Source organism: Sinocyclocheilus grahami, unplaced genomic scaffold, assembly GCF_001515645.1.
Source record: "Sinocyclocheilus grahami isolate Dianchi unplaced genomic scaffold, SAMN03320097.WGS_v1.1 scaffold558.1, whole genome shotgun sequence".
NCBI lineage: Eukaryota > Metazoa > Chordata > Actinopteri > Cypriniformes > Cyprinidae > Sinocyclocheilus > Sinocyclocheilus grahami.
Genome location: NW_015505737.1, coordinates 617850 through 631134, shown reverse-complemented (window position 1 = coordinate 631134; position 13285 = coordinate 617850). Strand labels below are relative to the sequence as shown.

Here is a 13285-nt window from a genome sequence, read left to right as displayed (position 1 = left end):
TGTATCTCAAAGATTCTAAAATAACACAGACATTTATTTGATAGATACAGCAATATTATCAAATATTATTACAATTAAAAATACTACTTTTTAAATATGTTTGAAAATGTAATTTTATTCTTTTGATGGCAAAATATATATTTTTTTATATTACTGTAAAAAAAAAAGTTAGTGTCACTTTTGATTAATTTAATGCATACTTTAATGCATACTTGCTAAACAGAAGAATTCATTTTCTCCAACCAACCAAGCAATAAATAAATACCGGTAAATCTTTCAAACAACAAACTTTTGAATGATAATGTTTGTTTCACATAGTATGGGAGAAGCGATGTGCAACAATTCTATAGCTAGTTAAGATATTTGAAACCCCCCCCCACCCCCGAAATGAATTAGCAACATTAACAATGATGCTCTCCTTAGCAAAATATATGGGCTGCACAGATCTATCTTAAATTCCCTCTGTCTCTGCTTTGATGTCATTACCTTGTAAACAGTGCCAAAGGCCCCGGCTCCTAGGATCTTCACCCGTTTCAGCTCAGTTTCTTTCAGAATGCGCAGCTGTGCTTGGTTTGGGGCTGCACCGCTGGGCGTCAGAGGCTCCACCAACTGAGACACACAAAGAAAAGGAAGGGAGACGCCATCAGAGATGCTACAATCAATCTGGACAATCAATGAACGTTCGGCCCTAACTCAAACAAACGGAAGAACACAGACCATAGTGTATGAATTCCCTGTAATTTATTTAGTCTCTCTGTGCCATTATGTGCTGAATATCAGAGTTTGGGAGTTCAATCAATGCATAAAAAAACTACTGAAATGCAAGAGAGAGGGACAGAGATAAGAGGGAAAAGCAACTAGAGAAGATACAGGAAAGAAAGACAGAAAGAGAGAAGGTTAACCTGATAAAAATATGAATGAAGAGAGTGTGTAGGAGAGAGATTGTGAAGCGTAAGAGAGAATGAGAGAGAGAGAAAGCGTAAATCAGCCATTCTATCGACCCTTTGCAGCGTCCCCCGGATCATCACAGCCGCCTGATTAAAAAACAATAGCACTTCTTCATTTAAATGGAATTGTAAATCAGGAGCCCGGACACAGAAGGCAGAGGAGAGCCAGGGGAGGGACGAGCTGTGATCCAGGGAGCTGTCCGCTGCAGGCGGTGCTGAAACACAGATCAGGAGCTGTCCATGGTGCTGAAACCTTGGGGACATTGTAGTTCTCCAACATAATATGAATTTATAGTTCTGGGAACACTCTATTCTGGTGAAAACAGAGATATGGGAACGTTCAAGACCATATGCGTTATTGGCATAAATGATGCCCATTTTCACACACATGCACTTTCTTATGTGGCATGCGTGGGCCTGCTCCAGATCACTTTGTGGAGTGTCTGAGGAGATCGTTATACTCTCCATTTAAAGCCTGAGGCCATATGGATATATGCATGCATGAAGAGGAGGGGTCAGAACCTTTGGGCACAGGAACGCGGGATCCTTGTGCAACTTGCACTCTTATGAACCTGCCACCCACACTGTGATATGAAAAATAAACTATGATATTAGGAGGATGGATAGAAAGAGAAGGAGTGAAAGAAAAGGGAAAACAGTAAGCATTAAGGGAGGCCGCCATCACACTAGCAAGGACACGGTTTTTCATTAATGTTTATTTAATTAACATATACAATCACTTTAAAAAAGGTCCAAAGTGATGCTATTATCCTGATATGAAAAGTAAACTATGATTTTAGGATGATAGATAGAAAAAGAAAGAGTAAATGAAAAGGAAAGACAGCAAGCATTAAGAGGAAAAAAGCCATAAGTGAGGCCATCAGCACACTAGCTAGGACAAGATTTTTCATTAACGTTTATTTTATTAACACATACAATCATTTTTTAAAAGGTCCAAATAGAGGGTATTATCCTCAGCACTGGAATAAATTCAGTTCGAAAATACATGAGGTTCATGTACGTAGTAATCAAAAGCAGATTGAGTGAGCTTGTTTTAACTGTCCATAGAACTTTTACAAAGCTGTTGTTCATTTATTGAAATCTTAATTAATTGCCATTTTTCCATGAATAGATTACAAAAGAGGGCCTGAAAGATAATTTTTTTTTCAACAAATGGTCGGTGAAAGGAAGTAGTTAACTTTCATAAAATGATGATAAACAACCTCAGGAGGTCCAACTAAATATTATATGAGCTGTTTTCTATTTTATTTTCTATTCATTTTATAATGAGGTTTGCTATTTTTGCAACTCTTGCCAAAATTTGGGATATTGAAATACAGTTTAATACCTTGATTTGTGAATTTTGCTATTTTGTCATTTTAAATAATATAAAAATATTTTACAATAAATATTAAGCTTTTGACTGTTAAACACAAATAACTGAATATCAATCAACAGATTATGTAAAACGTTTATTAAACATGTATAATAGGTCTTTGAACAAAAAAACATGGGGTGCCTCTAAAGCTTTAAAACAAAGTGTAGAGAGCTTTGTTGATTATAAGGAAACTGTGAGAACGCTATGAACTAAGATGAGAGATTTCAGTGGTTATAAAGGGAGTGCTCTTTGTGCGCTTTCTTTGCTATATTTTCCATTCAGAATTTAAATAAATTAAAATAGTTTTCTGCTAAGAGGGCCAGCATCCACATGCTGCAGATTCATCTGCATATAAATGGGGGATTCACTTTCAAAATTGCAATGACGTAGTGATAACCATAGCAATAGATGGGACAAAAATATAAACTGTCAAAATAGATTATTAAAGCTAGAGCACCCTCACTAATTTCAGAAGCACCCTTAGTGATTTGATTCCGAAACCGTTCCCGTGATGATTAGAGGTAGAAGTGATAATTCATGTAACCATGAGTTTAATGGGGCAAATGTGGTCCAATTTTACTCATGGTACTGTGACTGCACTGCATGTATTACTAGCACAGAAGTGTATGTTAGGCCAGGGCTGCCAACTTTTGAGTTTAATTCCCACAGCGGGTTGGGTGGGGGCTTTGGTTGAGGATGTTTTGTAAAAAAATAAAATAAAATAACATCTGGACACAGTTAACTTCATGATGACAGGTACTGTGTTTTTATGTAATATGTTTTTATGTATATATATATACACTGTATATATTTTTTCCCCCCGTTATAAACTGCCTTGAGTAAAACAAGCAAAATATAATGACTAAACCAGCATAGGTTCCTTTTTCCACTTATGAAACAATAAATTAAAACAGGAGATGACCTGACTCATCTCTTGCTGGTGGGTACTTCCTCTCAAAGAACCATCTCAGGAGACATACAGAGTGCCATGGGCCATAATCGCTTCTCTGGTTTCTTGTTCTGTCTCTGACTTGCTCTCAAGTTCCTTTGGGGTTTCAGGCCCCATGGAACTGGCTGAGAGAACAGTCTTTAGAGTGTTTTCTGTCTGTTTTCTGAATCCAAGCTTAAGAAAAAAAAAGAAGATGGACTGTGTCTAACCTCAGTCTCCAAGAAGCGTCTCAAGGCTCTCTTCTTCTTGATGCTCTTCCTCCTCAGTGATATGGCAACACTCAGACCCACAATGATCACCACAAACAATCCCCCAATAACCCCAGCCGCAATGAGAGGAGTCCTGAGGGAAACACATGGGAGAAAACAAACATTAGCCATAATAAGCAATAACAATAAACTACTAGGTAATTGGTCCCATATCACACAAACTAGTGCTTCTCAACTGGTTCTGCTTCATGACCAAGACATGTTAATATCAGACTTCCTTAAAATTAAACGCATAAATAAAAACAATTTATTTATTTAATTATTTACACTATCGGTCAAAAGTATGGAATACATAATATTGTCTCTTATGCTCACCAAGGCATAATATCCAGTAAAAACAGCAATATAGTGAAATATTATTGCAATTTAAAAGAACGGTTTCTATTTTAATATATTCTAAAATGTAATTTATTTGTGTGATGGCAAAGAATTTTCAGCAGCCATTACTCCAGTCTTCAGTGTCACATGATCCTTCAGAAATCATTCTAATAAATATATTCAAACAGAAAAAAAGTTATTTTAAATTTTAATGATATTTCACAATATTACCATTTACAGTATTTTTGATCAAATAAATGCAGTCTTGGTGAGCATAAGTGATTTATTACAAAAAAAATCCAAACTTTTTGACCTGTGGTATATTTATTTATTAATTTACTAAATTGAACACTTTCATAAAAACTCAACAGACTTATCTTTATAGTTGGATAGAGATAAGAGTATAGAGAGCCACTGACACATACTGTAACGGAGCCGACGAGACGTGAGGCGTGAGGATCCATGTGCAAACTTTTATTTATAAACATGGTCAGAACACAGGCAGGGTCAAACAATGGCAAACGGGTATAGTACGGGCATGACAAGAGATAAATCCAGGTAGAAGGCAAAGGTCCAGGCAGGGGCAAACAGAGTCCAAACGGCAAGATGACAGGGCAATCCAAAAACAAAGGCAGCGATATGTACATGGGAAAACAGGCAAGGCAAGACTAGACTAAACTAAACTAGGAACTAGTTTAGAAAAGACAAAACTAAGACAATAAACAGGCTCCGTATAGCAGCTAACACTAGGAGAGTGGAAAACGCAGAACAATACTAGAGACCAAACAGGACATAAACATGGAATGGCTTGGTAAAGCCGCTAACACTTGGAGAGTGAAAAACGCTAGACAATACTCAGCAGTGAGAGAGAGGAAGTCCATGGCTTATGTAGCATGTCTGATTGGATTCAGCTGTGTGTGTGTGTGAGATCAGTGCATTCAGCTGTGTGCGTGTAATCAGTGCAATGGTTGATGGGAAATGCAGTCCAGGGTGATGTGTAACAGTGTGTGTGTGTGTGTGTGTGTGTGTGTGTGTGTGTGTGTATGTGAAAGTAGTGCTGCCACAAGACATTGTTTCTGGTCTAGTTTAGACTTAAGTAAAATAAAAATTATTTTATATTATTTATATATGGTGTTGGAGCCGCAGGTGACCCTAGTTTGAGTCCCAACTCAAGGTCCTTTCTCGGTCCTGACCCTTCTCTACGCTCCTATTTTTTTCTGTCTGTTCTCTTATTGTCCTGTCCACTAAAGGTGAAAGACACCCAAATATATATAAAAATGTGTGTACCTGTCCATCATGCCAATGCAGTCTTGCAGACGAGGTCCTGTGCATCTGAAACAATAAAGAATACGAATGAACATAAACAGAAAATAAGTAAATATTAAAATACAGCCCCAACCCCCAATTGGTGATTTTTTTTTAACTTTTCAAAAAATTTACTTTTTATACCATTTGTACAAATGACGATGTCCCGAAAAAAAGGTCTTGTCAGATTTAGCTGACTTCTAGGTACAAATTTGTCCCGAACATACGGTTCAGTACATCTATAGATAGATGTAAATATACTGTATATGTATAAAGTATCATCACTTTTCTGATGTTCAGCCATGAATCACTGTATCAAGGTCTTAACCTAAGAATCAATTCATTGAAATTTGAAAATATTCTTAGAAACAAATCATACAGCATCTAACAGAAACATTCTTGCTATTTAAGTTTAAATTAGAGATGCTGTTTACATCAAAGTGCTCCATCTAAACGCTCTTACTCACAAGATGAGTACATATTGTCAATCTAATCTAATGACTATCTTTAGGCAACTTAATGATCAAATAAAAAACACATTAAAATCCTCTCAATGCTGCTTAATTTTATATAGCCACAATTCATCACAAATCTATCAGTGCTAGACCTATTTTAATAACACTGTCTCTTCTGTCTTTTCCTTGACGTCTGAGTTCCTGCCCGTCCAACCTGATGCTCACAGCTTTGTCGGTTTGTCAGCTCGCTGCTAACGTTTCAAAGCTCAACATCACTAATCGTTCCTGGCTGACAGAGATCTCAGATACGACAGTCAGCAGTTGAGGGCTTTCATGTGACACAGGAGGAAGAAAAGTGAATCCATGACTCAGTGTGAAGACTCCTTGAGCAGATAATGTTTTTTTTCTGCAGGAAATCTGAGCCATCTCTCATGTAACCCCATGGGGCTGAGGTTAAGTTGCAGGTGCCCAGCCGGATAAATTCGGAGAGCTTGATGGTTATCATTTAGACTAAAGTTAGATGGCAGAGACGCAGCAAGGGCAAACTCCTTCCTGTAAATTAATGATGCTTTATGCACAGCCAGCTCCGAGGACACAAGGGCTCTAAAAAGGGTCAGTGCGCTGACAAATAGGCTATCCGAACTTCCTGAGGGTAGAACTGACGTTGCAAACAAGCACAGGAAGTAGTTGGACCTCTACAGATATATTTTCCCTCCCCCCACACACACAAATTGCAAACATTTAACAAATACGTTCATACCCCTGGGTACAGTTGACATGGCAGGGGTGACACTCATTGTTGGCCTCAGCATATTTGAAGATGAAGCTGTTTGCTCCCTGTAGGCCATCAGGGCATTTCTCCACACAGTTGGGTCCGTCTTTAAAGTGAAGACATTTAACACAGTGATCAGGACCCTGCAAGAGAGAGAGAGAAAGAGGAGAAAATAGACACATAAAATACCAGCAACTATGGATAATAACCATCCCTCACCACACACGCAATGACGATAACAATCAGCCGGCGCAGGATTTATAGTGGTAACATGGAGAGAGGAGGCCGAAGAGGGGGAATTGTTAGCTTGGATATCAATATGAGCACCCTTAGAGTCATCCAAGCACCTCATCAAACAGAAAGACAAATAACGCTTCCCGGACAATAGGAAGAGATACTCTGTACTGTTCTATTCAGGGTGGAAAATGCAATTGGCGCCCACGTAACCTTGAGGAACATCTGTATGTGAGTGTATCTGTCTGTGCTCATTGAGACCGAGATGTATTTCTTTATGAGTGAATCTCTTGTGAGAGATGAATAAATGCCTTGCAGCAATTACAGCTGCTCTTCATTTCATGCTGTAAACCGCCTCTGATGCAATAAAGGCGCAGATGGCACCCAGACATGGACGTGGGAGCCAGGCAGCATGCAACAGATGCCGCTTCAGGTCTACCAACCTACAGTTTCCCATCAGAATTAAAAGGGATACAATATTAGATTATAGATTAGATTTTTCTTTTTTAAAGAAATTAATAGTTACATTCTGTAAAAATGCGTTAAAGTGACAGTGAAGACATATATAATGTTACAAAAGATTTCTATTTAAAATAAATAAATGCTACTCTTTTGACCTTTTTATTCAAAGATTCCTTAATGTGTTATGGTCGTTTTGACAGCTTTGCCAGGAATAAATGACATTTTAGAATATATTAAAACAGAAAACAGTTTTAAATTGTAATAATATTATTATTGTTTTATCAAATAAACACTTTAACTGAAAAAAATAAAAAATAAAAAAGATTTATAATAAATAATATAATACAACCTATTATACTTTTTAAAATATAAAAAAGTAAACATTTTATTTCAGCTGGTTGCCAAGGCATCATTTCCCATTTTGATTTAGTTTACCTTACTAAAATAACTAAAGGTAAATCAAATGAAATTGATAAATTAAAATGTATATATAAATAAACTATATAGACATATAAAGACACATAAAACACAACAAAATTACTAACTTTAGCTACAAGAATAAAAAAATAAAACAACTATAATATTGTAAAAATGATACTAAATAATACTGATCCTGAACAACATTTTCACTGAACTGACAATAAAAAGACATTTTATAATCATCTTCTTTTGAAAAGAAAACTCATACATGTTTAGAACAACATGAGAATGAAGTCAGAAATGTTGTTTTTGGGTGAACTATCCTCATCCTTTCTCATCCACCCCATCTACTATTGCTATTAAGTGGCTAAAAACAAAATAAATGAATAAACATTCAAACACAACTAGGGCAAATCTCTGAAGACTAGCATGCTGCTCTGTTCAGCATTGCATTATTCATTTTAGATATTAATAAATCTATTGCATTTATTCTACCTTCAAGTCTTTTCAAAATGATTGTACTTATGAGAATAGCATGCATGAACGTCACCAGAATGTCATAATTACCAGTGGGGAAACTCTGGATAGTCACTGAGTTTGGGGGCATGTTAATAAAATAATCCTGGTGGAAGCAAAATAGTAGTGGTCGTAATTAAGTTTTAATTGCAAAAGTTGACTGCACAATTTGGTTTGCATGCACTGTGCTTTACTATAAAGTTAGCCAGAATATACTACTCATTTAGCTGGTTTATGAGATGACAGGCTTGTCAACAGAACTGCATTTCCCATCATTCTCTTTGGGAGCACAAGAAGAAAAAATACATAACGCATTAATCAGACACCTAATGTGCATCATTTTGTTATATTAGCTCTGAAAACGCTCACTGTCCTTCTTGATAAGTAAAAATGAGGAAAGAAATACAATGGCTCAGCCCAGCTCATTTTATTCCAACATTGAGAGTGCTGAAATCAGGAGTAGTGTGGCACATAGATAAAGGTGGACGTAAAATTCCTCCAAGATTAGGTTAGCTAGAAAGCATAATCACTTTCTCTGTTAATTGTGCTGCTTCTCCAGACACCTGCTGCACACAAATCTCCTTTTCCTCTCCATGCACAAAACACTGTTTGTTAGGGTTGCTTAATTATGCCTTTGTGAAACAGATGTTGCTGATTGTTTCACAGGTAGGTTAGAATGCTCAGCAGTTATTCTGTGCTAATAACAACAAACATTTTAACAGCTTAGCTAAGTCTGGCCTACACCAAAGAGGCTTATGGGTGTGTGTATGTGTGTTAAAAGTCCTTATTGGAAAAAGGCAGTTCATTTGGTGATCTCTTTTCCTTGTATATTCTCTCGTGGTCTATTTTAGGACCACACATATATACTGTATATATATATATAAATATATAGACAGGTTTGTGGCTTTCCTAATCAAGTCCAATCAGTATAATCAAACACAGCTGGACTCAAATGAAGGTGTGGAACCATCTCAAGGATGATCAGAAGAAATGGACAGCACCTGAGTTCAATATATGAGTGTCACAGCAAAGGGTCTGAATACTTAGGACCATGTGATATTTCAGTTTTTCTTTTTTTAATAAATCTGCAAAAATGTCAACAATTCTGTGTTTTTCTGTCAATATGGGGTGCTGTGTGTACATTAATGAGGAAAAAAAAATTTACTTAAATGATTTTAGAAAATGGCTGCAATATAACAAAGAGTGAAAAATTTAAGGGGGTCTGAATACTTTCCGTACCCACTGTATATTTTATTTTATTTTTTATTTTTTTTACAACTTTTTATGGCAGGTAAGCATAATTCTCCCTCAAATTTTAATTACAGTAACTTGTCTGGATGTTAATGTACATTTTTTGCAATTATCATAATTCTAAATTCTCAATATTCTCATTGCTGTAAAGCAGTTAGATTACATAAGACACTAGGGGTGTAACGGTACATGTATTTGTCCCGAACCGTCATGGCATGGGCGTCACGCTTCATGCAGTCAGACGACGAATACAGTCAGTTATAAGCAATCAATCCAGAAGGGGCTGTGCGCGGTAATACAACACTAACCGTCACAACAGGAAAGAGCAGAAGAAGAGATGATCTGTAAAGAGAAGAACATACTGTACCAGGCAGATCAAGCTCACTGTTCTTGTTGCTTGAAATAGGAAGACAAATATGTGGGGGTTTATGAATGTATTTCTGAGGGAAACTGACCGTCTTCAGAAATGTTTCGATGGCATTTTCTTTTCCTCTTACCTCCATATAATGCATATTAAAGTAGTGTTTGTAAGCGCAGCTGCTTTGTTTACAGCGGTAACCAAGGAAGCTCTATATCACTGCTGTTCCATAAGCACCACCTGATGTCAGAGAATAAATCTGCTTTTTCATTCAGTCCATCTGCTGTTTTTGTTTTGTGCAGGTGTCTTATGTAGCATAATTTCACAAATCTAAAGTCAGGCAATTCTGTTTTTGCTTTAAATCTTGAAATTATACTATCTAATTCAAAAACAACTGCTCATGCTGCATGTATGTAGCACTACTGTCTGTTTAAAATGAATGAAAAAGTACATTTCCTGTTGTACTAAATGTGAATCGAACCGTGACCCCACATTTTTATATAACTGTAATGAGACTTGCAGAGACATTTGCTTAATTGTCATAAAATAATGTATTTAGTAATATAATAATCTGAAATATTTCACAATGTGGAATTATTTTTATTATTTAATAAATTGCTTAATTATTTTATTTATCAAAAAATAACAACAATAATAATTATATATTTATATATATTATATATTTGACAACAAAATGGTGGCACATTGACTGAACCACTTGAACAGATGAAATGAATGAACAGATAACAGGCTCTAATCAAGCTAAATCTGCATGAAGAAGAGTATATTTGTTATCTAAATTTCGAGGCACAGGCACAGGCAAAAAAAAACAAAAAAACAAAAACAATTCTGAACACGCACACAGTTTTATAGAGTTTGTTTCTGTCTATGCTTGTGCTTATATGGGTCTCGGAGGGCTCATAATCGTGTCATTTGCGAGACCTTTCTGTTTGACTCAAGCAGACAACAGCCCGAGGCCTCAGAGCATTAGAGACGGATCGCCTAAATCCTCTTTCGGCAACACACATAAGCACACAGCCGTACGCACCTTGTCATGTAGTCATCAATTTCAACCAAAGTGCTTGAGGCTGTTTTGAAAAAGGGGCAGTGCTGAGCACACATCCCATCTGTAGTAATGTCTCTCTAACCTAATCAGATTCATGGACATCCAAACAGCTTATTCATCCCACTCTCAGGTGTCTCCTATGGGGCAGAACTCTCTGTAAACACTTCCCAAGATTAGGCAACTTAATCTACTTTCTCACTAAATTAACAAGAAGCAAAATCAATCCCACAGCAGCAAAAGTACACTTCAACAAGGGATTCAATTAATCATTGGACCAAGACAATCGAAGGAAGTGTCTGCCGTTCAGCTCTGTTTGTGCTTTAAGCTAATAGATATTGAAAGAGATTGCACTGAAATGAAATAAACATACTCACAGAATCAAAAATGAACAATTACCAAGCTCAAAATGCAAGAAAAATCAGCTTTGGTGAGTGAACTTGCAAAATCCCAGTATAATAACAACTCTTACTGAAATGAAAGAATCAAATCAAAAAGATTCAAATGGTCTATCCAAAAAACAGCTATTTTCTTTTCTGCTACAACAGATATTTTTTAATTAATCCATCACAATATAATGTAAAAAAAAAAATTTAAGGAACACAATATTACAGGCTCAACAGTTTTGTTTAGTTGCATTAACAGAGAGACTGTCCTGTAACGATGGGTCGTTCTTGAACGATTCGTTCATTTTGAACGAATCTTTAATGTGACTCAGGAAGAACGAGTCATCTCGGGGAGTGATTCGTTCAGTCGCGCATGCGCAACATCCTATATGTTCTGTACAGGAATTAGTCAAGTAGTTCACCTGTTTCGAGTCTTCGGGTTTTTCCGAGTCGTTCGTTCATCACGTGACAGTCCCATAAGCTTAACCAATGCAACTTGCCTTTAACATGTCTTTGTCTGTGACTAAGTCTTGTGAAAAGGACACTGTTAAATATGACAGAAATTTGAAAATAAAAATATGAAAAAATATAAAAAATATATTTTTTATCAAATTGATCAGATTATTCTTATAATTCAGAAGTCTACACTACCATTCAAAAGTTTTAGGTTGGTAAGGTTTTTTTTAACATATATTTTTAAGAAACATTTCTTATTACCATAAATCTTGAAAACTTTATATTTTTGTGGAAACTGTGATACATTTTTTCAGGATTATTTGATTAATAGCATAATTAGAATTAGAATTATATAGAATTAAATCAATAGAATTAGATTCATATAGACAGCACTGATTTGTATTCTTTTGTAACAATGAACCTCTTTACTGTCACTTATGATCAATTTAATGTGTCTTTGCTGAATAAAAGTATTTAAAAAAAAATGTACTGACCCCAAGCTTTTGAACAGTATAAATATCATGGCACTCTATTATAGTCCCACCGTACTGAATGATACCACATTCATATGTCCAAAACACCATGGTACAGTTTTGTTAGTTTGGTTGTTCTGAAAGACTGATAATATAGGCTTATTGTTTTATAAGTGTAGTAGCATGGTAGAAATGAGACTGAACTCACAGGCCCAGTGCAGGTAAGACCGTCATCATCCACCACCTCACACTGCGCATCGCACTCCAGGCACACTGAACCGTTTGCAAACTCACGTACATCCCTATAAAACAGAAAGAAAGGGAAAAAAGACAAACATGAGGAAAACATATAACACACTACAATGACATATAATGACCACTTCAGAACACTCAAGGTTCAGATGGGGACTCTTACTGAAATGAAAGAATCAAATCAAAAAGATTCAAATGGTCTATCCAAAAAACAGCTATTTTCTTTTCTGCTACAACAGATATTTTTTAATTAATCCATCACAATATAATGTAAAAAAAAAAATGGAGTGAACTTGCAAAATCCCAGTATAATAACAACTCTTACTGAAATGAAAGAATCAAATCAAAAAGATTCAAATGGTCTATCCAAAAAACAGCTATTTTCTTTTCCTGCTACAACAGATATTTTTTAATTAATCCATCACAATATAATGTAAAAAAAAAAATTTAAGGAACACAATATTACAGGCTCAACAGTTTTGTTTAGTTGCATTAACAGAGAGACTGTCCTGTAACGATGGGTCGTTCTTGAACGATTCGTTCATTTTGAACGAATCTTTAATGTGACTCAGGAAGAACGAGTCATCTCGGGGAGTGATTCGTTCAGTCGCGCATGCGCAACATCCTATATGTTCTGTACTGGAATTAGTCAAGTAGTTCACCTGTTTCGAGTCTTCGGGTTTTTCCGAGTCGTTCGTTCATCACGTGACAGTCCCATAAGCTTAACCAATGCAACTTGCCTTTAACATGTCTTTGTCTGTGACTAAGTCTTGTGAAAAGGACACTATTAAATATGACAGAAATTTGAAAATAAAAATATGAAAAAATATAAAAAATATATTTTTTATCAAATTGATCAGATTATTCTTATAATTCAGAAGTCTACACTACCATTCAAAAGTTTTAGGTTGGTAAGGTTTTTTTTAACATATATTTTTAAGAAACATTTCTTATTACCATAAATCTTGAAAACTTTATATTTTTGTGGAAACTGTGATACATTTTTTCAGGATTATTTGAT

General features: G+C 35.8%; 1 protein-coding gene across 1 annotated transcript in view; it reads right to left on the bottom strand.

Annotated features, from left to right (window-relative positions):
- Positions 1-13285, bottom strand: part of LOC107556197 (receptor tyrosine-protein kinase erbB-4-like) — a 103344-nt gene that overhangs the window by 47936 nt on the left and 42123 nt on the right. Inside the window, exons 12-16 of the mRNA XM_016239253.1 lie at positions 12221-12314; positions 6382-6536; positions 5149-5193; positions 3484-3616; positions 487-609 (exon numbers count right to left, since the gene is read on the bottom strand). Of these exons, the coding sequence (XP_016094739.1) occupies positions 487-609; positions 3484-3616; positions 5149-5193; positions 6382-6536; positions 12221-12314 (550 nt within the window). The remainder of the gene's footprint in view (positions 1-486; positions 610-3483; positions 3617-5148; positions 5194-6381; positions 6537-12220; positions 12315-13285) is intronic.